At 43.6% G+C, this 24,630-nt stretch overlaps 1 protein-coding gene across 1 annotated transcript; it reads left to right on the forward strand.

Moving 5' to 3' along the window:
- The first annotated feature begins 373 nt into the window (after window positions 1–373).
- On the forward strand, window positions 374–24,343 carry shprh (SNF2 histone linker PHD RING helicase). Its single transcript, XM_032501118.1, has 29 exons — window positions 374–533; window positions 2,061–2,297; window positions 2,477–2,833; window positions 3,510–3,639; window positions 3,734–3,958; window positions 4,245–4,323; window positions 4,761–4,911; window positions 5,113–5,212; window positions 5,305–5,564; window positions 5,663–6,304; window positions 6,992–7,243; window positions 7,482–7,560; window positions 7,709–7,872; window positions 8,054–8,310; window positions 8,564–8,685; window positions 8,907–8,995; window positions 9,236–9,328; window positions 9,486–9,593; window positions 10,335–10,477; window positions 10,562–10,735; window positions 10,916–10,978; window positions 11,059–11,284; window positions 16,485–16,592; window positions 19,041–19,286; window positions 19,579–19,671; window positions 19,770–19,856; window positions 23,134–23,312; window positions 23,563–23,643; window positions 23,762–24,343. Exons 2-29 carry the CDS (start codon window positions 2,070–2,072, stop codon window positions 23,856–23,858), a joined length of 4,833 nt encoding a protein of 1,610 aa, XP_032357009.1. The 5' UTR covers window positions 374–533; window positions 2,061–2,069; the 3' UTR covers window positions 23,859–24,343.
- The last annotated feature ends 287 nt before the right edge of the window (window positions 24,344–24,630 follow it).

Here is a 24,630-nt window from a genome sequence, read left to right on the forward strand (position 1 = left end):
GGTTGTTAGGTCACATTAAATGTTTTGACAATAAAGCTCGCTCACTAGACGATATATTTTACATGGTACTAAAAAAAAAATCTAATTTTTAAGATAAGAAATAATCTGTATTCAATACAATTTCAATAAAATATTTTTTACAGTTTATTTAAAGATAAAACTATATTTTTATATATTTCAAAAAAATAGTAAGGCGCAAGTAGGTTGAAAACTAAACAATGTGCCCACAAACATATAAATGTATATAAATTACAATATGGGAGAGTAGAAACTTTGCTACTTGTATTTAATCATAACTACTCATATTAAAAAAGTAGACAAATAAAAGTAGCCTACTGCACAAATGCCTTTACTTTGTCATCAAACTGCTATGACCTCACTTCCTGTTTTTAAAAATGGCGGACAGCAACATTGGAGGCGGTGAGAGCAGTGTGTTTCGGCGACCGTCAGCCTGATTATCTGGAGCTGCTGGGACCTGAAACGACTTCTGATGCAGCGATAACAACCACATCGCTTTGTGGGAGGCGTTCAAAGTAAATCTGCCGGTTTTTTTTTTATCATGTGCTTGTTTGCAACGAAACCATCAGATCCGCAGCCACTCAGCCCGACAGGGCTTTCATTGTGTAACAGTGGTCATGTTTCTCAGGGACCGCTGCCTGTTTCCGGGACCAAAACAACTTTCCCCGACAGGAATAAGGAACACATGTTAGAATGTAAATGTAAATGTAAATGTGCTGTATTTATATAGCGCTTTTCCAGTCTTAACAACTGCTCAAAGCGCTTTTACATCTACAGGAAACATTCACCATTCACACACATTCATACACTGTGGCCGGGGCTGCCGTACAAGGTGCCACCTGCTCATCAGATAAACATTCACACACATTCACACTCCAATGCGCAGCACCGGGGGCAACTCGGGGTTCAGTGTCTTGCCCAAGGACACTTCGACAATGACTGCAGGGGCGGGGATCAAACCACCAACCTTCCGATTGGCAGGCAACCGCTCTACCACTGAGCCACAGCCGCCCCTTTTCTTAGCCAGTATGTAAATGACCGATCCTGCTGTTAGCGAGCTAGCGATCGGAGTTAATGTGAGCCGTGTTAACTGATCATGCTAATGATAACTTAGTGGAGACACTGTAACTACTTTTTCTGTCTTGTTTTGGAAAATGTAACAGTAGCTCTGCTAATAGTCCCCAACATGGGGTTCTTGGCCCTCCTAAGGGTCCCTTGATAAAAGCTAAGGGGCCGTCTGATTTATTTCACTGATCTATTTCACTATATAATGCTTATGTTTTGGACTTTTTGGGAATTACTAAATACTTTTACTTTTTCAGGTGTATACAAATCTATAGTCAAATCAATTACTGTGAGAAGGAAAAATAATAATTAAGCTATTACTACTAAAACTATTACTAATAAACATTCAATTGCATGTTAAGGAGGGAGGAAAAAGCTCAAAACCAACTAAACTAAGCCAAATGTTAGTGTTAGTATTGTTTAATTTTGTTGATGTGTTGAAATAGTCATTAAAAAATGGACAGACTAGGACAGCACTCCCAATTAGATTTTTAGTTGCCACGCAAACATTTTGGCCAAGATGCCTTTTTTCAGCTTATATTCCTGCAATTTCACAATCAATGCGGTCACCACTAATTAACCCCGGCTGTCTATATTGATCATGAAACTGCCAGAATACACACTGAAGGGTTAAAAAAAAATCTAATTGGAGTGCTGTCTTATGCTTTCCTTTTTTATGATCTACATCAAAGATCCAGCACCCAGTCTTCAAATATCCATTAATGAGTTGAGTGCATTGTGTCTAACTTCTTTTTTTATGAAATATTAATATTGAAATCATTCCGATAATTATAAGCAATTGCTGTTCATATATTGTCAATTTCACTGAGCTCTTAGAAGGATATCAGTTTTGTGTTAAAATAACTCATTTTGTCTACCAGATATAGATATTTGTCATACAGTATGCTGCTGATGCAGTAATAAATCAATTTACAGTATAATTACTTTTGTTAACTCTTAATTTGCTTTCCGTGTAGAGTTTAACCATGAGTAGCCGAAGAAAGAGGGCCCCTCCTGTGAAGGTGGACGAAGACGCCAAGAAGAGGTTAAACTGGAACATGCTAGATGACCGCAAGAACGAGGAAATCCAGCTCGGTGAGCAGACACCGACCTGCTCCATTTTTCCTGTCGACCCTCCTCCCAGCAACTCCTTTCTCTCAACCGCCGAGGGTGTCCCGGAGGCTGCCTGCAGCAGCTCTGTCTGTTTCCCAGAGGTGTCCCGGAGGACTGCCTGCAGCAGCTCTGTCTGTTTCCCAGAGGATGTCCCGGAGACTGTCTGCAGCAGCTCTGTCGTTTCCCAGAGGATGTCCCGGAGACTGTCTGCAGCAGCTCTGTCCGTTTCCCAGAGGATGTCCCGGAGACTGCCTGCAGCAGCTCTGTCCGTTTCCCAGAGGAGCCTCCAGGTACGTCCGCTGACAGCGGCTCGGCCTCCGCCTCCCTGGCCCTAAGTGTGGTGCCGGCTTTGAAGCTGGGCCACAGCTGGAAGGCGCTGATCGGGGAGTTCAGCGTCCGGCCAGCTTGGATCCCATCTGACTGTGAACTGAGAGCTTTGGTGCTCCACAGGATGGGTGAGCAGCTTCACCTCAGCTACGGCGGCTGTGATGAGAGCTCAGGGCTGCAGTGGAGTGCTGAGGAGGACGTCTGCACAGCGGAGTGCAGCCTCAGTGGGATCCTGCTGGAGGACCTCGACTGGATGCAGAAGAGGAAGGTGGTGCAGCTCTGCCACCAGGCCAAAGAGAGCTCCGTCAAGGTATGAAGGTATTTCAGAGAGGATGGAATGGAAAATATTCTCTCAAGAGTTACTTCACAGGTGAACTGCAAGATGCTGTGTGTGTGTCGATTTCATTTGAAGAACAAATGCTGCCTGAAAATCATTTTTAGAAACATGACTCTTAACTTCAGTGCTTACCCATAAATTAACTAATACTGGTAGTCAATAAGCAGTGTTCTGTGCACACATCACATTTCAACCTCTATCTAAAGATAACAAGGAAAATATTAAATATCTTGTTTGCAATTTATATTTGCTCTTAAAGGTTGCATGTTGCTGAACTTGTGATATGCTGAAGTGTTTTAGGTAATTTAGTAAGAATTTAGTATTTTAGGGGCATTTTCTGTTATTAGAGCATTGACAGTAGAGAACTCACAAGAAATGAGGAGAGAGAGAGAAATGGAGAATGACATGCAAAGAAGGTCAACTTCTGGACATGAAGATGTTGGCTGCCAGGTTTACGTCACTAAACATAACAACAGATGGTTTGTCACTTTCCAGTTTATTCTCTCTCTGTTGTCCCAAGCAGCCACATCCAGTCTCTTGTTGAATTGAAAATCAGCTTACCTGCTCATTATGTTGGGATGGCAAACAGTCACAGGTCTGTGGTTCACAATATTTCTTCCATCAGCTGTTGTTTGTCCACATCTGGCAGGTGGGGATTTACTTGCTGGAAACTGGGCTCGGGAAGCCCGAGTACCTCAGCGAGGGAAACGCTCGGATGAAGAAAGCAAATCAATTAATGCAGAAGTTGATGGAGTATTTCTACGATTTCATTATCCCCGGTAAGGGTCTAATCCTAATGTCTAATGCATTCTGTGATCCAAGTTCTCAGATTAAAAAAACAACTTGATTTCACTGCTTTATATCCTTTTGTAGAAGTTGTAGAGAATGAGAATGAGGAGGAGGAATGTGACACTGACCTGGAGAGGCAAAATGTGGAGGAGCTCTATGATTTCGTCAGACATCTGCACCAGAGAGAGAGCCAGGAGGTGACGTATGACGTTCAGGACAACGCTCTTATTCCTGTTCTCAGACCCTATCAGAGCCAGGCTGTCAACTGGATGCTGAAGAGAGAGAAATACAGGAACACTACACCTAAAGGTACTCACTTCTTGTCTGGCACAACTGTACACTGCTGTATTCTCATGAGATGTAAAACTTTGAAATTTAAGATGATGCTGAAGGAGACCAGGAGTACTAGTGGTTTTGCACTTATCACTAACCATGCACACACTTTACTGCCCTCCTGAGCACTGCTGAAATGCAGATTAAAGAACTTGAGTATTGCCAACAAGAGCAAAGTTAAGTTCCTGTAGTGGAAAAGAGCTACGTTAGGACTGTGACAGTCATGTAATTGAGACTGTCAATATTTCCCATTTCTTTGCAGAACAAATTCTGCATTTCCTCTGGCGGGAGGTGATCACTTTATGCGGAAAGAAGTTGTTCTACAACCCCTTTACCGGCTGGTAAGAACTTGAATGTTAACAGGTCAGTTCACTTAAATCACAAAAAACATATTTTTCTATCTTCCCAGGCAAATTGTTTCAGTTTAATGTGCTGAGGATTGAACAAATCTTGTACATTTTTTAAAATTCTTTTAGCAGCACAAGTGAACTTCCATTCACCTCTATTGTGTGGGGTCAGCAGCAGAGGTGTCTTAAGCTGGTATCTCAAAACCTTAGCAAATAAAACAAAAACATAAGTGCATGGATAGATACCACTAGAGGTAACTGGGAAAATATGTCTTTTTGAATTTGGCTGGACTGAGCCTCTAATTTTCTAATATTAATGTCATTTTGTGAATGCACAGTTACCTCCCTTTTGTTGTAGTTTCAAGGACGAGGTTTTTAGTACTACCTGAAAGTATTTTTAGTTACGCTTTCTTTTCTTTTCTTTTTTTCAGCTTATTACGAGAATTTCCCCTGGCAGGTGTAGAGTGGCCTGGTGGGATCTTGGCTGATGAAATGGGGCTGGGAAAGACAGTGGAAGTTCTGGCTCTCATCCTGTTTCACCACCGACAGGACCTGGAGCAGGAGGCCCTCACCCTGCCTGTGGTGAGGATCAGCTGCAGTTACAAATACACAAGTTCACCTTTTCTTTCCCTCTGTTACCTTCACCCTATTGGTGCCATGGATGATTAACAGTCATATAATGTTGGGGATTTTGTCTACTGTTCTATTTATTTTAATATGCTCTGTATTGACATCATCAGCTACTTTGTGAAAATTATTAATTGTTTCTCTTTGGTCTTGCAGGGGAAATCCGTGAATTATTTCGTACCTCCTCCTCCCCTAGAGAAAAAGGTTATCCGCTGCAAGTCTGAAGTTCAGCCTAAAATGAAAGTATCTTACCCAAGTATGTCACTCACCGTCCTCTGACATCCCAGCTTTTAATACCACTGCCGTTTGATTTACATATTTTACACAAATCTGGTCCTGTCTGTGCAGCTGTGCGTGTCATGCTCCTCACTGCAATCAAGGCAATGAGATCTGGCAAAGGAGCCTCCGTCAACGCTGTCTTCACCTACATCCGTGCCACTTACGGTTATGACCTCCTAAAAAACCGCAACCACATCAAGAAGATGCTGGTGAAGCTGATCGACGAAGGCCTGGTCGACCGGGTCAAAGGCCGAGGCTTGGCGGGGTCATTTAAACTGGGAAAGAACTACAAAGAGACAAAAAAGACCTTAACGGGAGCATCCAAGTCTGTAAGAGAAAAAAAGAGCTTCAAATATAAATGTTTCATGCTACAAATATTACTTGGTGGTATTATTGAACTTTTGTCTAATTTCTTTTCTTCTCGTAGAACTCCAGAAGCGCAGAGAGCGCGCCCAGGCAAATTTTTCAGAGACGAGCAAAAGAGAAGGCAGAAGCAGCGCTTCAGAACTCTCTTCTTACAGATGATCTGAGAGATCAGTACTCCCCTGCGTCGGACTGTCTAGAACCAGAGACAGCAACGAAGAAGGAATGGGATGAAAGTCTGAAGAAGAAAGCCGAAGACATGCTGGATCAGTCCAGGACAGCCTTACAGAGGACTCAGGATAAAAGCGAGTCAGAAACACAGGACGTTCCCAGGAATGATGAACTACCTGAAGAAAGAGGAGAATCTCTTCCGCTTGAATCAGCAGAGACGGAAACCCCCACCAGAGCGTCTGTTGTCCCTTTCAACACACCGGACTACCGCTTTGAGTGCATCTGTGGTGAACTGGGCATTGTTGACTACAAGGCTCGTGTCCAGTGTATGAACTGCCAGCTGTGGCAGCATGCAGACTGTGTAAACTACAAAGAAGAAAGCCTTGAGACTACACCTTTCTACTGCCCCCACTGCCTGGTCGCCATGAAGCCCGTCTCCACCGGTGCCACCCTCATCATCTCCCCGAGTTCCATCTGCCACCAGTGGGTGGAGGAGATTAACCGGCACATCAGGTCCTCCTCGCTGCGAGTGCTGGTGAGGAAGTAGATAGATATGAGTGGTTTGATACATGTTATCTACAATGTAGAAATGTCACATATTAACATTCCTTGCATCCAAAATTACACATTAGTGCCACTTCTTGGGATGTTGCATTTCCTCTCAGGGTCTGAGACCACATTTGAGTACCACTGTCTTAATTTCACAACTACGTACAGTATATTTCTATAATGGATGTTGGCACCAAAAGAGTCGGATTGCTAACCCTGACAGTTATAGGGACTTCTCTTAGAGTGGTGGGTAGACCGGTTCATGTAATTGGTGTGTAGTTTAAATAACGTTCAAATGCACAGTTAGTTGCCATAGCTAATAAATTTGAACTTATTTTGCCAAGTCTGATTACAAATTGAGATGATGCTCCCCTTTATTGAGATGTAATCCTGTCCTTCAGTACCTTAAATTCCAAAACAGTTGCATTTGTGCATAAACATATTTATAAAAAATATGTATATATATATATATATATATATATACATATATATGAAAATCTACTTCAACTGTTCTTCCTCATCTCGCCTGCTGAAGAGTCCTCTTGGGGCAACTTAACTTGTATTCCTTATAAAAGAAAGTACACACTCACTTTAACTTGCATTCTCTTGCACTTCCAAAAGGCACAAAACAGTTCATCCTAAAGTGGTAATTGATGTAATTTCCTTATCCCAGGTTTATCAGGGTGTGAAGAAGCATGGATTCATCCAGCCACACATGCTCGCTGAGCAGGATGTGGTCATCACCACCTACGACGTGCTGCGGTCAGAGCTCAACTACGTGGACATTCCCCACAGCAACAGCAAGGATGGACGCCGCTTCCGCAACCAGAAGCGCTACATGGCCATTCCCAGTCCTCTGGTTGCTGTGGAGTGGTGGCGCATCTGTCTGGACGAGGCTCAGATGGTTGAATGTCCCACTGCCAAGGTGAGAATCCAGAAATCAGTACCTGGAAGTGGTTTGCTCATTTACACAAGAGGATAATAAAGCATTTGGGGTTTCATGGGATGGATAGCTCTTGTGTTTATGACCTTCTTTCTATATCAAAATACCATATTAATATAAATGTGTAACTTCAATCTTATGTATTTATAGGTTGTTTGTGAGATGGCAGACTGTGTGTTTAACACAACTTTGTTTATGCTCCCTTATCATTTACTGTCAGGCTGCAGAGATGGCTCTACGTCTCGCATCTGTCAACCGCTGGTGTGTCAGTGGCACTCCAGTCCAGAGAGGCTTAGAAGGTAAAACCAAAGAAATCATTAGTCATACAATTATCAAAGCAGGCCTTGAATAAGCGGCTCTGTGTTTGGTCTCTTAAGACTCAACAATGTTTAAAAATCATCAAAACCTGAAAAAAAATTAATCTCTAACCTGATGTTTTCTTTGAAGATCTGTACGGCCTTGTACTTTTTCTGGGAGTTGACCCGTACTGGGTAAAACACTGGTGGGACCAGCTGCTTTATCGCCCTTATCGCCGTGGAAACACAGAGCCGCTGTACAATGTAATTGCTCAATTGTTATGGCGATCAGCTAAAAAAGACGTCATTGATCAGGTAGGACAACAAAAGCTCTTCATTTCTGTGACCCTGTCCGATTAACAGTTTTAGGCATCCTTTTGACTTAAAAAATCTCTAATAAGTTGATCACAAAGGTTTTAATAATGACATGACGTATGTTAAGTTCCAGAAAATGTAGTTCAAGTATGTTCAATGATCTGCTCTGTTGCTTTTCCAGATCCAGATCCCGCCTCAGACAGAGGAGGTGCACTGGCTGCACTTTTCCCCCGTCGAGGGACACTTCTACCACCGTCAGCACGAGGTCTGCTCCCAGGACGCTCTGGCCAAACTCAGGAAGATATCTGACTGGAGCCTGAAACTTGGCAGCCTCGACCGCCGCACCGTCCACACCATCCTGGGCCCGCTGCTGAGGCTGCGTCAGGCCTGCTGCCATCCACAGGCTGTGAGGGGGGAGTTCCTGCCCCTGCAGAAAAGGTACTTGATGTATTATATTATCAAGGCGCTCGTAGGCGAGAGGAAAGGTCCTTATCTGAAGGCAGCTGCAGCGGTTAATTAGCAATCTAGATGGACTAAATAGAGTATCACAGCATTAGTAGGGGTAATAGACCACAGCAACCATGTTGTCAATTATACAACAAGTAGTTGTGTTTATTTAAAGTTGACCCATTCTGTGTCATTTGTGCTGGAGGGTTTGTTGAGTGGGTTTGTCTGTGCCGTGCCTCCCCAGCACCATGACGATGGAGGAGCTCCTTAAGTCCCTGCAGAAGAAATGTCGAGTGGAGTGTGAAGAAGCTCACAGACAATTGGTGTGCGCTCTCAATGGCCTGGCTGGAATACACATCATCAGAGGTATAACACCCCACTTGTGGTCTTTTGCTCCCAGTTTCCCATGGGAAATCAGTTCAAACACAACACAAGCCTTGATCTCGTCTTTGTGTCTCGTTTTGTTACGGCAGGGCTCTGTAAGGCAGAGTGCACTAGGGTGTTTTGTATAGCACATTTCATCAGCTCTACATGTGACGGACATGTTAAGTGTCACTAATAATCACGTCTCCTTTGCCACCCCGCAGATGAGTTTGTAGAGGCAACAGAGATGTATAGAGAAGTGCTTCGTTCATCAGAAGAGCACAAAGGCAGGCTGAAAACAGATTCATTACAGGTACATGGCCTCATTCCATTTCCATTTCTCTTTCACGTCTGTTATTAACACATGAAGGGTTTCGTTTCTGAAGACTGACATCATCCGACAAGAGTTTGTGATACCACTGACATTAGTTTGTGTTACTGATTTCATGATGGGCATTATATTTTTATTTCTAACCATTATGGATAGTAATATATTGCGAGTTTATGCAAAAATGTCTGATTCCTGGTCTTTTTTGTTATTGTGCTAAAACAGCGACTTCATGCTACCCACAATTTGATGGAACTGCTCAGCGCAAAGCACCCTGGGATACCTCCCACGTTAAGAGATGACAGACTAAGTGAGGAGGTAATTCATTCAACACATTTACTACAATAAGGAATGTGTCAATTTAGGGTATAAACCTGTGGTGCCCTTTATTTTTTGTATCATTTTTTTTACATAATTTTTTTTATTTTAAGATGGCCATTAAAGTTTACTTTTACCATTCTGCGTGTCTCTGCAGGCGGAGCAGCTGCGGCAGCACTACATGACCAAATACGACTCTGAGGTAGCAGACGCCCATCAGGCTTTGCAGCCGGTGCTACAGAATATCAAAGAGCTCAAACGCAAAGTGAGAGAGATTTTAGATATACTATATATAAATAAAAATACTGCACAATGGATACTACCATGTTGTTTAGGAGGGCTAAGTCAACGTTTATGGCAACATACATTTAAACCAGCCTAACCAGCCTGGGTGACTACTACTGGAGGGGTTTGTGTGGTGTCACCCCAGATGTTCGGAAGAAAAGTCTTTCGGTACTTTGTCTTTTGTAGTGTTCTTTATAGGACATGTGCTCCACAGCCGTTAGAGTGACGTCCCCGGTCTTTTCCACGGCCTCCAAAATAGCAATCCTCCACACACCTGTGACCAGAGGTTAAATCCGCACACAACCACTCCCCCCTCATGCACGTCAGTCTGACCCTGCCCACTATCTGATTAGATCTGATTAATATCACAACATCTGCATTAAAACTGACTAAACGGATCCCAGAGTGGGGTTTAGGGACACTCACTTTAGTAACAAGTATAATAGTTTCTTTGGTCTAATGGGAGCAAAAGCTGTTTAATGAAGTTTTATATTGTTTGTGGTTATTGTATTTATTACATATCATTAGCTCTACCTTGAGTTTAGTTTCTGTTTTACTCAATGGGAGTATTTAATAGCTGGAATGACTTGCGGTAATAATTTGAGTCTAAAGATGGACACGCTGGAGTCAAATTGATCTGTATTTGAACCACTGTATTTACTGTTTTAAGACAGAATTAAAAACTTATTTTCTTCATTTGCTAAACTTTCTCTCTTTTAAGGTGAAGCTGAATAATCCCTGGTGGCTGGATGTTATCCAGAAGGCGATCCGCTGCTCCACTGACGACGACCTGGTGTCCCGCATTAAAAATGAGCTGACGTCCAGCTACAAACAACAAGCCAACAAGCTCACCATGGCAGAAAAGTAAACGGTTTATGTATTGAAAAATAAGGTGATAGTAAGTATTCTTACACAACTGTGATAAAAGCAAAACGGGTTTTCCTGCAGGTTCCGTGATGCCTGTGGTCTGCAGTTCCTACTCACCACACAAATGCAAGATCTGATGAAATCCCAAAAGACTGTGCAGGACGCGGTGAAGAGTCTCGAAGGTCCGGCTTCAAAGAAAGTGATTGATGAGGTCACCATTTGTCACCTCAGGCCTATGAGACTGCCACTCAATAAGTGAGACTTCAGCATGTTTCACATCATTTCAGTAGTTTAAAGCCTTGTTTTACCTTAAAATACACAAATCGTAACATTTCATTATAGCTTTTGAATGTGTTTCGTACAGTAAGCCTCAGCTTACCTCGGTACAGTAAGCTTGTTTATCATAACCAATAATTCTTTCTTGTCACACTTTAGTTGTGTTTTTTGCAAAGCGGATGTACTTTTCATCGATTATGAGTCCAAGCTGTTTTCTCACACGTAAGTAGAGTTATATTCTAGACTGTCAAATTTCATGAAAAGTTAATTGTTGATTTATGAGTAAAACAATTCCCCAACAGGGTGAAGGGTCAGACGGCCATCTTTGAAGAAATGATTGAAGATGAAGAGGGGCTGATGGACGACCGTCTCCCCACCACCAGCCGAGGTCTGTGGGCAGCCAGCGAGACTGAGCGCTCGCTCAAAGCCATCTTGTCTTTTGCCAAAGTTAAACGCATGGACCCGGAGTTGGTGGAGGAGGGTAACACTTTCATGGAGCTGTTTGAGTTCTGGAAGAAAGAGTACAAGGTTTGCACACACTTTTCAACTCCACTCTTCATTTTCAAGCAAGGCAAGACAACCTATTTAAATTGCCAAAGTCTGAGTAATAACAGATTTCCTATTCCATCCTCTTCCTCTGCATTAAAACTTACAACTGTTGAAGAACACAGTGGGCCCTATTTAAACGATCTAAGCACATGGCGTGAAGCGCCTGGTGCAGGTGTGTTTAGGGCGTGTCCAGTTCCACTTTTGCTAGTTTGACGGAGGAAAAAAGGGTCCATACGCCAGGGGCACGGTTCAAAAGGGTTGTACTTAGTGTCTTCATTAATCATAGGTGTGTTTTGTGCGTAACATGCAATAAACCAATCAATGTGTCATCTCCCGTTCCCTTTAAAAGCCAGGTGTGTTTGTACCTTGCCGCATTACTGTTATGATGGCGGATTTGCAACGAAAGATTTTCTTTTTAATCTTCTGCATGTGTGTGTGTAACAAGCATAGTGTGCGCGTGCTGTTAGGCGCATTTTACTAATGTGCTGTTTAAATAACAATGAAATGCTGCACTATAGACTTTAGACCAGGTTTTTATTGGTCAATGGCGTGATCCCTTTCTGCTGCCGCAAGATATCAATACGCCAAGAATTCACCTGAACATAACCCCCTTTAAGACCAGCACGACCTTGGGGGCCAAGATGGGCGCAGGTGCATTTGCTATTTAAAATGACGGGGCTTGGACGGGAAATACAACTTTTCTGTTTTAAATAGCAAAGACATTACGGGGTTTTTGTGCTGCGCAGCGCCGGGGCAACAAGGGCCCGCAAGGTTGGAAAGGTTTCCAAACCATGACAGTTATTAGTGCTTGGTTTGGTGGGAATTTTTGGGTTTTCTGAAAAAATCAAGAGTCGGTTTAACCGCTTATCATGAAAAGGAGTGAGAAAACTGTTGTTGTTTGGGGCATATAAAAATAAATTGAATTGAATTATTTTGTTTTTTTTCCCATTTTGTAAACCATTATTAATATTAAAAGAACCTGAGGCATGTTAAATGGAAATAGTTTATTTTCGAGTATGAGCTAAAAAACCCCAGAAACCCCAAACGTGGTATTTTTAAAATCATGAAGATTGGTATTTTCATGGAAACCCCTGACCACCCTCCCACCCCACATGGTCCACCGAGGAGCAGCTTCTTAAGGGTCAAAGTTCGATGCCGCACGGACCGCTACAGAAAAATCTTTTTCCCAAAAAAAAATAACCCCTTTTTAAATGTCATCCGGGGGGGTTTAGATGGATTTTGGAAACCACATACTGCCTAATGAACCTGGACTTTTGGTTTATTACTTTATTTTAGATATTATTTGACAGTTGCACATTTTTTTTCCCCCCCTTTTGTACATATTAAAATTTGTTTTTTACTTATTGTATTTATTTCATGTATATGGGTATGATGTTTTTTTTCCCAGTATTTCATTTAAAATTTTATATTCGGCTTGTGATGATTTTCGGTAACCAGGAATCCCATTTTTTTGGGATAAATAAAATTATCTATCTATCTATCTATCTTTTATATCTTCTATCTATTTTATCAGCTTTTCCCTTTTACGGCACGGTCTGGGCCATTTGCGTATTAAAGAAAAAACCGGGTGGGGGGAAAAGCTACCTCGCCCCTTCCCCAGGGGCATGAGTATGGATGGGTGAGGAACCGGTGGGACGGAGGGGTAGGCCCCCGAGAAAATGGTGGTTCCCCGAGAACCCAACCCCAAAAACTGTTTGCCTCAACCCACTGAGGTCAGTAAAGAAAACCCAAAAATCTTTTATTAAAAATTAAAACAAATTTTAAGGGCGGCTGGGTTTTTAAAAGAACCTCAAGACATTTTGTTTACAGCCAAATCACAAATGTGTTTTAAGGGTTTTACACACTCACAGTTAATTTACCCTGCAGAAAAATCCCAAAAACCCCTTTAAAATAACATCGAAGTGTTTTGGTGTTATTTTTAATTCCCCTTTGAAAATAATTTTAATTTTTTTAGGGGAAAATATTTGAGTGTTTTTTACATGAAGTGCAGTGAAATTTATGTAAACATGTGCGACTAAACATGGGAAAGGTAAACAATTTGCCCTGATTGAGCAGAAGGATTTGCTGCTTTGGTCCTAACAAAAACGTTCAGGAGGAAATAAAAGCTCAAGCCTGGCCCCTGACCCCGTATTGGCCCCTTTTTTTTTCTGAAAGTTCCCAAAGGGTAATATTTTGCCTTAAATGTTTCTATTTCGTTCCTTACCTTGCCCTTTGGGTTTGCTTTCCCGGGGGCAGACAGACTGAAGCTTTTTAACCCAATGGCCAAGTCTAAACTCCCAAAAGAATTTTTGGCCTTTTCTGTATCCACAAACGGAAAAGGTAATTTATAATTAAAGGACACAAAGTCAGAAACTTTCCCAGTATCAAAAGCTCTTTCTCACTGTGTGGGGATCTCACCAAAAAACATCTGTCTTGTTCCGTCGGGACAAGTCTAGGAGGGCAAAACCCAGACCGGCCCCATCGGGCCCCGGGCCCCCCGGGGAAGGAGGTGAGCTTTGCTTATTTGGGAGGAAAATTTCTGTTGATTTAAAGGATCACAATTCAGTATTTATGCACACCTCTTCCCCTTTGTGGACGGACTTTTTGATACATTTTTTAAGCTTTAAGTATGTCTTACAAACTGGCAGGGAGAAATTACTCTAAACTAATTTACTAAATTTCAGTAATATCCAGCTGTAAATCTTGTCAAATATTGTTACCCCCTCCACCCATCCATTTTCATCCGTTAGGGTATCGGGTCGCGGGGGCAGCAGCTCCAGTAGGGGCCCCCAAAAACTTCCCTTTCCCGGCCCTCAACCAGCCCCCTGGGGGATCCCGAGGCTTCCCAGCCGGGTTTGGAGATATAATCTCTACCCCGGCCTGGGTCTTCCCGAGGCCTCCTCCCGGGGGTCCCTGGAAACCCCCTAGGGAGGGCCCAGGGCCCTTTACCAGATCCCCCGAACCCCCTCAACGGCTCCTTCGACCGAAGGGAGAGGGGCCCTACTCCGAGCTCCTCCGGATGACTGAGTTCTCCCCCTATCTCTAAGGAGAGCCAGCCACCCCCCTGAGGAAACCCTTTTCGGCCGCTTGTCCCTGGATCTCGTTCTTTCGGTCATGACCCACCTTCTGACCAAGGTGAGGTTGGGAAACCCGAAAATTTCCCCCGGTAGATCGGAGCTTTCCCCTTCGGGTCAGCTTTTTTTTCGTAAAAAAGGTGCGAAAAAGGGAATTTAAATACCGCCCCGGCGCTCCGATTCTCCGCCCAAAATTCACGTTTCCATATCCCCCACTCGGAAACAAGACCCCAAGGTAAAAACTCTTCACTTGGGGTAAGGACTCCCCCCCACCACGAAGAAAGCACCCCATGGGTTTTCCCCGCTGAAAAACCATGGCCTCAGATTTAGATTGTGATTCATCCCACCCCGTTTCACACTCGTGCGAACCGACCCCGTAGTGTTTAAGGTCCGACCGGATGCCATCAGGACCCATCATCGAAAAAGCAGCGATGAGATCCCGACCCACCGAACGCAACCCCCCCCCCCCTACGCCTCGATACCCTGTCCAAAATATTACAAACGGGGGGGACAAAGGCAAGCCCGGGGAGCCAACCCCTAACCGGAACGAGCCCCGTTCTCCCCGAGAACCCGGAAAAAGCCTCGTTTTGGGTCATACAGAGTTGGATGGCCCAAAGAAGGGACCCCCCCCCCCCATATTCCCGCAGCCCCTCCCACATTTCTCCCGGGGGACCCTCATTACCCTTCTCCAATCCCAAAACACATGTGATGGGGGCTACTCCGGGCCCCCCCAAAAGTCCTCGAGGTAAGTTTGACCCGTTGTTCCCCGCCGGACAAAATCCGCATGTCCCTTTCAATCCGGGTTGCTTCCCCAAAAAACCCTCCTTTTTCCGCACTTGAGTAGACTTACCAGGGGGGTGAAAGGGGTTTCCCCCTGAATTGGAAACCACCCCCTCTGGCCCCCCTTTTTGAAGGGGGGAAACCACCACCCGGCTGCCCCCTTTGGGCCCCCGTCCAGTTTCCACAAAATTTTGAAGGGGCGTGTCACCAAGACCCCTCCACACCCAGAGTTTTCAGCATTTGGACGGTTCATCAATCCCCGGGGGTTTTGCCGCGTGGTTTTGTTTGATACCTCAGCGACTTCACCAGGGAATTGAGACAATCCCCCATCACTCCAGTTTGCCTCCCCCAAGAGGGTGTCAGCTGGTTTTAGGATTCCCCTCAAATGCCCTTCCACCCCCCTTTCCCTCTATTGGGGTCAAAAGGTCCCCCCCTTGGTAAAGTTTGGATGATTCCTCGTTTCCCCTTCCTGAGGTGGCGAACGGTTTTCCAAAGCCCTGGGTCCGCCCCGAAAAGTCCTCCCTGTTCTCCGAACTTCCCCAACCCCGCTCTTTGCTCTGTAAAGCGGGGGCGCGCCCTCGGGCCCGCGGTACCGAAACTCCCTCGGGTCCTCCCGAAAAACTACCCCGGAAAACTCCTTCCCGTCGGACGGCCCCTGACCACGTGTCAAGTGTTCGGGGTTACCCCATTAGCCCTAACCTAAACCACAGCTCGCCGCCGCAGCTTTAGCATGGAAGCTTTTGAACATTGTCCTCGGTTCACATGCCCCAACTCACAGGGATGCACAAAAGCTCTGGCCGAGGTGAGTTGAAAGTCCGTCGGACAGGTGGCCTCCTCCGACGTTCCCAGTTAACCCGCATACGGTTTGGTGCTTACCATGTCCTGTGTCCAGGAGTCTTCCCCACCCTGACCCAACTCACCACCAGATGGTGATCATTTGATTTCAGCTCTGCACTGTCTTCACCGGTGTCCAAAACTATGCTCAGATCAATGAAACGTTTCATAAATCGTCTTACCTTTGGCCTAGGGTGCTCTGGTACCAAGTACACTTAGAGCATCCTATGTCGAACATGGTGTTTGTGATGGACAATCCATGAACTACGACTTCCAAACAGAAACACTCTGGTAGTATCAGGAGCTTCCTCCAATCAGCCTCTCCAAGTATTCTCATCATTGCACACGTGGCATTGAAGTCCCCAGCAGAACTATGAGTCCCTACTGGGCCCCATACAGGACTCCATCAAGTCTCCAAGAGGCCGAATACTCCGAATCTTGTTGGTGCATATGCACAAACAACAGTCAGAGTTTTCCCCCATCACCCGCAGGCTAGGGAGGCGACCCTCTTCCCCGGGGTAACTCCAACGCAGCGGCGCTCAGCCGGGGCTTGTGGTATCCCCACCCCCCCGGCGCCTCACACCATGGGCAACTCCGTAGTAGGAAGAGTCAACCCCTATCCAGGTTAAACGGTCCGAACGAGACTGTCGTAGAGGTAGCCCACCAGATCTAACCGGTAGCGCTCCACCTCCCGCACAAGTTCCGGCTCTTCCCACACAGAGAGTGACATTCCAGTCCCCAGAGCAGCCTCTGCCCTCCGTTCTGTCCGTCGAAGCCCTGACCTTCGCTGCCACCCTGCTACTTGATCTATATTTTAATTCATAGGACAAACCCATCTGTAGAATTCTGTTCATAATATTATTGATTTCCATTTTTATTTACTTATGCACTTATGGAACCATTGTATATATCCTGCACTTACTGCTATTGCACTTCTGGGGCCTGTTGCACAAAAGTAGAATAAAGATATCCAGGATAAATGAAAAAGCGCAGCTTGACTTAGTGTGACCTGCTCATCGCGGCTTAATCTGTTGCACGTTTGGCGAGCCAGGATGAACAGGTGAAGCTATGTCAAGCCAGGTGTAGATAGATGGGATAAATGCACGTTCACGGCTTTCTTAAATAGACCACGTTATCAATCACAGATTTACTGATGCAGAATTGAGAAGACGCATGCGCCTTATGTTTCACCCAATGAGCAGTAGCTTCTAATGGAAAGTAACGAGGAGGGGAAGAATATGCAAAAAGGGAAATACGGCTCTAATAAAACGGAGAGAAAAAGCCCAACATAGCGGACCCGACTGAATGTGTATGGATGTAAAAATATCTACTTAGCCTATAGTCACTCCACATTTTTACAAAGTTGTAGGCTACACTGTGTTTTAATTACTTTAAATATGCTAGTTTCATGTTTCTATTTTTATGTGATAAATGTGCTGGTTTTACTGTAAAGTGTCTTTGACTAGCCTACTATGTATAGCACTCTATAAATAAAATGAATTATTATTTAGCCTTTGCCTTAAAAGTGAGCAGAGGTAATTAATGTTCCTTGGAAAATGTACCCTACGGACTATAGGCTTAATTTCAAACCTTTATTCACAACGCGAGAACTTGTTTTACAACCATATGCACACATTTCTATAAGCTATGTCTAATTCTTTGTACAATTAATGTTCATACAGAACAATCAGAAAGGGACAACAACTAGAAAAAGAAGTAAGTGACTTCAATACATGCTGTGAGCATTTGTAAAACAATATTCATGTTTTTTTTATTCTTCTAACAAGTGACCACACCAAAATAAAAAGATTAAGAACCGTAACACAAACTGTCCTTTATTAGAGAAGGACAAGCGACAAGAAAATGAAAGCATGAATGTATTGGTCTGTGACCAGTGCAGTTAATATCATCTGAGAATATCGCTACATTAATATCCTCACACTTAATCTTCGGAGCGCGTCCTGTAACCTGAAGCTGAGACCATGGACGCTGCGCTGCTCATCTCTACTTTTACAGAGAGAGTGGACACTGACGCAACTCGCAGGTCTGCCGGTAGGCACCGGCCACCGGCCACCGGGCACCGGCCACCGGGCACCGGCCACCGGCCACCGGGCAGCGACCACATGCCAGGCAGCCTCGACACACTACTGTCCCACCGGGAAAAGTCCCACTCCGCATCTGGGTGCAACTGCAACCATTCCTAACCATCTAAACAACTGTAGTGTTTAAATCAAACTCGTGACAACAAGTGACAAGTAGGCTAATGCATGTTAATAAAAAATAAAGCAGAACCCATGCAGAAGACAACGGAATAACTGTTAAACACGTTTATTTCGGATCAGACGGCAGCTGATTTGACACATGAGACTCCAGGATTAATCTTAGCCTGGCTGTTAGCCTGCTCTGGACCAGGCTAGCCGCAAAGAATAAATCTCCATGGTTACTTGGTTGGGTTTAATTCAATCTGGTTTTGTGCAACCGAGTCCAAGCTAAATTCATCCAGGATAACTTGAATATCCCGGCTTAATCCCTTATCCTAGTTTCGTGCAACAGGCCCCTGGTTAGACCTAAACTGCATTTCTTTGCCTTGTACCTGTACATGTGTAATGACAATAAAGTTGAGTCTAATCTAATCTAATCTAAAGCTTTGTCCTGCACCAGAATTTCTTTTTTGTTGTTGTTTTTTTCAAGATTTGGCATTTGGTTGAAATCGTGTGTACTGTCAGGCATCTGTAAAAACATCTTTTGATGGTAGCAATGTGCCTGATGCACCCAGGAAGTTTGCAGGTGGATGATTCGCCTTCTTTGGCTTCCCATTGCTTCAGATTCATAGTTAAAGTCTCTATCACTTACAGTGTTAAATTGATTGGCTCCAAGCTAAACTTCAGACCTACAAAGCCCTTATAGGCGCACACTTAAGTTGACACAACAAGCTCTTCTCACAGCTCCAGGTTTGTTACCAAGTATGGCCAATACTTCTGTGTTTTCTCATAAATGTTACTGACTTGAATGACCCTGGCCTTTGTTATTTGATGTAATCATTATTTTATCTCACTTTATTTGTTTTTTTACAGTTTGATTTTATGACTGTCTCTCTTTTCCAGTGGGCAGTGCTGACTTGTGGCCACTGCTTCTGCAATGAGTGCATTGCTATCATTGTGGAACAGTACAGCGTGGGCTCGAGGCGGCGTTCCATCAAATGTGCCATCTGCAGGCAGACTACGTCCCTCACAGAGATCTCCTACGTGTTCACCACCCAGGCGTCCAGCCAGGACCAGGACATACCGGTCAAAGTCAGTCAGCAACACCGGGAGGTGTATTTTTCTATTAAGTTATGGCTGGATCCAGATGTTGGGATTTTTTTTTTAATTTGGGTTCAACATGGCCCTTTTGTCTAAAGGTTGTTAGATGTATTTTATAGCTCAACTCAGTGATTGAGATGTTATTTACGACTATAACTAGCACGTATCAGGGGGTTATACTTTGATTCGTGACTTGTGCTAATGTATGTAATTGTAATTTAACGTAGCCATTTTTTATTACTTTAACACTATAGCCTAATTTTTCTCTTCCTGTGTTGGTCAGGGAAGCCACTCTACCAAAGTGGAGGCAGTAGTGAGAACACTTAAGAAGATTCAAGTGACCGACCCCGGGGCCAAGTGTCTTGTTTTCTCCACGGTAACCGTAAACTATCCCCGCTCTGGAAGATAGTGATTTATTTTGATGATATCACGTTTGGATCTGACACAAATAGTTTCCTTTTCTCTCCTGCGCAGTGGCTGAGTGTCCTGGACATCATCGCCAAGGCCTTGTTCGACAACAACATGGAGTTCTCTCAAATCAATGGGATTCACAAATTCCAGGTTTGAATTTTCCGTGTCACTATTTCTAAATATGCTTACCACACTTAACCACTGATGCTTTCCCCCACAATGTGCAACACAACTACACCAGGTTGGGTTAACAGCTTAGGGACAATGCCCTTGTCACAGAAAACATCTTTTTTTTTTTAATATTTTATTTTCAATGTCTTTTTAAGTTTTATATAACAAAACAGAACAGAAAAAAGCCACACAAAAAAAACACAAACAAACAACGGAGCTGCCAGGAAAATCAAGATTAAAAGCATGTCTTGGGTAAATGTTATATTGCTGTTATCTACACGTTCAGATGTCATAGCAATACAAGTTGCAATACAGTCAAGAGCACATCTCTACAGAAAAGAATCACATGTTTTTAAGATAGTCAATGAATGGTCCCCAGATGCTCAGAAAGCGGTTTTGTGTTTTAGAGTTTTGCATCCGTATCCTTTCCATCTGGATGATCCCAGTCATTTCATTAAGCCATTTTTGAAAGCAGGGAGGAGTGGGGGACTTCCAGTCCATAAGAATCATTTTCTTTGCAGCAACCATGCCAAGCATTAGTGCTTGTTGCATCTCAGGCGGATACCTGAGAGCCTTTTCTGAACACCCAAAGAGCACCAGCTCTGGGTCAGGGGCAATGTCCAAGTTAAAGGCCAGACTGAACCACTGAAATACATCACACCAAAACTTATGTAATTGAGGACATAACCAGAAAAGATGTGATAGCGAACCCTCCGCACCTTCGCATCGACCACACAGATAAGAAAGTGACGGGTAGATTTTATGCAGTTTAAGCTTAGAATAGTGTAATCGATGAACAACTTTATATTGAATCAGTTTATATCTTGCGTTGATAGAGCATGTATGAATTCTAGTCAAAGCTTCAGTCCAGGTATCGTTGGACACCTCAAGCCCCAGTTCGTTAGACCAAGCTTCTCTGAGATGGTGAGTGGATGCGGAGATGGCGAACAGGGACACAAAGCGAGATATTAGGTGCCTGGAGTCAGGAGGAAGCAGCATGAGATCGTAGAATGGGCAACTTGGTGGCATGGTTTCAAAGTTTGGTAGTACACCTTTAGCAAAGTGCCTGATTTGAAAATATCGAAAATGATGAGAATTTGGTAGATTAAATTGCGTGGCCAGCTGACCAAACGAGGCAAAATGTCCGCCCACATATAGGTCTCCGAGGGCAACAAGTCCCTTCTCTCTCCAGTCTGCAAACACCCTATCCGCTTGGGATGGTAGGAATGAATGGTTATGACATATGGGGGTGTGTACAGAAGTGTTCGGCAGCTTGCAGACACTTCTTATCTGATTCAGGATCCTAAGGGAGTTTCTCAAAATGAAGTTTTTACCAATAAATTTAAGAGGAGGCTCTGTTTTGGAAAAAAGCAAGGCACAAAGGGAGGTGCCGCTGTGCACCGCTGCAGCTTCGATGTTTAACCACAGGGGGGAGCTGTTAAAAGCCCCACCGGGCTGACCCTGCCGCCAGTACATCAAGGCCCTTGCATTGGCTGCCCAATAGTAATTCCTGAATACTGGGAGACCAAACCCCCCCTCCTCTGTAGATTTATGCAGGTGCGCTTTAGATATGCGATGCGCCTTGTACCCCCAGATGAAAGGAAAGACAATTGAGTCCAGATTCTTAAAAAATGCTGAAGTGAGAAAGATTGGCAGATTCTGAAATAAGTACAAAAACCTAGGTAGAGCCACCATCTTGATTGCATTGATTCGCCCCACCATGGACAGTGGCAGAGTTCTCCACTTCTCTATGTCACCTTTTAGCTTCGTGATCATTTCAGCAAAATTAAGTTTAAATAATTGCTTGGGGTCCCGGGGTATTTTGAGCCCTAGATAGGTGAAATGGTCTTTCACCAGTGTAAATGGCAGTGTGTCAAGGAATTGTGGGTCTAAACTGTCAAATAGGGGCATGAATTCACTCTTTCCCCAGTTGATTGTGTAGCCGGAGAGTTTGCCAAATGAATTAATGAAGTCGAGCAGAGGGGGGACAGACACCTCTGGGTCTGAGAGATATAATAATGTATCATCTGCATAAAGACCCACCCGGCTTTCCACCTCGCCTATCTTAATGCCGCTGATGCCAGGATGGCTCCTGATCCCTATCGCAAGAGGCTCCAGGGCCACATCAAAGAGCAGGGGCGACAGCGGGTCACCCTGTCTGACTCCGCGGTGCAGCCCGAAGGGCCCAGATCTATCACCATTGGTGAGGATTGAGGATTTTGGGCAGAGGTATAACATTTTAACCCACGCAATGAAGGTGTCCCCAATTCCAAATCTCCTAAGAGCTTCGAACATGAAAGGCCACTCTATTTGGTCAAATGCCTTGGCCGCATCAAGGGCCAAGACAGCTGCTCTGGGGTCTCCTGAGTTGCTGGCATATGTTATTTAGGAGCCGTCGTACATTGCAAAATGAGAACCTACCTGGGATAAACCCTGTTTGGTCAGGGTGTATAATTGAGGAGATGTGCCTTCCTAACCGTCACAGAAAACATCTTTAAAGAGATTTACTCGTGTAGTTGACACTGATACATGTCCTCCACCAACATAGCAATTCTCCAATTTGCCGTTACACACAAACACATCATTCCTACGACTTTATTTTTAGGTTAAATATATATTTTCTACCTGTACCCTTGGCATTAGAAAACAGGCTAACCATATAAAGATGGAAATCCTAGGTCCAGTCCACCACCAATATATTATTTAGTTTTTTTTGCCCAAGGCCATCTCCATTGGATATTTCATAGAAATCCTTTCCAAAGTTTGTGAGATACCATGCTAATAGACGGACTGACCGACAGATGGACAAAGATATAATATATAAACACAATGCCACCTCATTTCTAGAGATAAATATCTCACATCTGCAGCTTAATTAACCATAGCTTTATTATGATGATGGAGATCATCATAATAATACGTTTTCTTTTTTTTTTCAACTTAAGAATTTGTCTAGAGTCACCATGCATTAAAAAACAGTGTGGACTACATTATGATGTCTTGTGATTTTAATTTCGTTTACGAGGTTTTTCTGTAGTGAAATTTAAAGATTAAACACTGAATACTTGTAGTTTCAGCAGGTAATATATACAGCAACATGTCTGCTATTGGCAGATTCCATATTGAGTAAAACTACTTTTAGATTGCTGTATTGAAACTTATAAGAAATCCTACACATCTTGAACTTAAACAAATTAAGTGCATGCCAGAAATCACTTGAATGTGTCTAAGTGGATCACTGACCTCAATGTTCCAGGAGAATCTGTGCTCCTTCAAATACGAAGAAAAGATCAACATCCTTCTCCTTCCTCTCCACACCGGCTCCAATGGTCTGAACATTATCGAAGCGACTCATGTGTTGCTGGTGGAGCCGATCCTCAACCCAGCTCACGAGCTCCAGGCCATAGGCAGAGTGCACCGGATTGGCCAAACCAAGTAAGAAACACAGAGTTACGTCTGTAGACAACAGTATATCAACCGGGAACTTTTCCAGCCGTTTAAACCTGAAAATGTAGATGGGACACATACATGCAATTAGTTTTTTTCCACAGCTGTCACAGTTTGGGATTTGGAGGTTATGGCTTCAATTGTGGCGATTATCTGTTCAATATTTACTTTAATATTAAACATGTGCCTCCAATGTTTTGTACATAGTTTGAGTTCTGTTGTTTTCTCTGTCCACTAGGCCAACGTTTGTCCACAGATTCCTCATCAAATCCACCATTGAAGAGAGAATGCAGGCAATGCTGAAGACAGCAGAGAAAAAGTAAGAATAGTAACAGAATATAGTCAATTGTACGTTTGACATTTTTGTTAAAAGCCATAAATATATAGGCAGATGTTTACATTCAAGGGTTGGAGGTGACAGGTTTTTTGAATTCTAGTCACACCAGCACTACCATGAAGCACTCGGAGGCTGCCGTACTGACAGTAGCCGACCTGGCTGATCTGTTTACTGAAGACACAGAACATCTGGAGTGAATCTGAACATCTGGATACACAACGACCTGCTGAACAAACACAGGCAAATAGAGCTCACTCTTTACATAGTGGTGATAGAAGTACTCTAAATTTTGCACAACTTTTTTATATACTATAAACATTCTAATGTTATCAAATACATTCCCAAAATGATATTTTATCAGATCACTGACAGCAGACTACAACATGTCTCTTAATTGTATTTGCATTTTACATTTTTCAATCTCTTTGGAGTATTTGTGTATTTGGCTCAATTGTTGTCATAGTTGTAACTTGTACAAGGACAGACTGCACAGTATTGTTGCTTGTGTTAATCTAATATTAGTATATGCATTTATATACAACTTTACTGTAAGTTAAGTTGAACATGGGGGGGATTCAGATGATCATTCATATGATATCACACTAGTGATTGAGGTAATATCACAACTTTCAGGAAATAAAATGTACGTTGGTGTCCGTGCGTCAACCGGTTATGACCAGCTCTTTTTGTCCAGTGCTTTTATTGTGCTTTATATCTATGTAGTAAAAACCGGTAGCAGGAAGGAAGCCATTGACCTTAACTCAGTTTTACTCCTTTTACAATTGAAGCAGGAGTGAGAGATTGTCTTCTCCCAGACAATCTTCCTAAAGCTATTTGTCTGTTGAAAACAATGACAGACCATTCAGCCTAACACTTACGCCTGTCTTATTTGCAAGACAAAAAAGCTCAAGACACAGGGTCTAGGAGACTAATCTTGTAAATTAAGCTCATAAAAGTTTGAAAAAGGGG

The sequence above is a fragment of the Etheostoma spectabile genome, chromosome 20 (genome assembly GCF_008692095.1).
Source record: "Etheostoma spectabile isolate EspeVRDwgs_2016 chromosome 20, UIUC_Espe_1.0, whole genome shotgun sequence".
Lineage (NCBI taxonomy): Eukaryota > Metazoa > Chordata > Actinopteri > Perciformes > Percidae > Etheostoma > Etheostoma spectabile.

What these genes read in the sequence shown, in the direction of transcription:
- shprh (XM_032501118.1), top strand. Translation starts at nt 2,070, where the DNA reads ATGAGTAGCCGAAGAAAGAGGGCCCCTCCTGTGAAGGTGGACGAAGAC. An exon ending in AAAAAGACGTCATTGATCAG is followed by an intron (nt 7,873 to 8,053) that starts GTAGGACAACAA and finishes TTGCTTTTCCAG; the next exon opens with ATCCAGATCCCGCCTCAGAC. An exon ending in TCTGGAAGAAAGAGTACAAG is followed by an intron (nt 11,285 to 16,484) that starts GTTTGCACACAC and finishes CATCACCCGCAG; the next exon opens with GCTAGGGAGGCGACCCTCTT.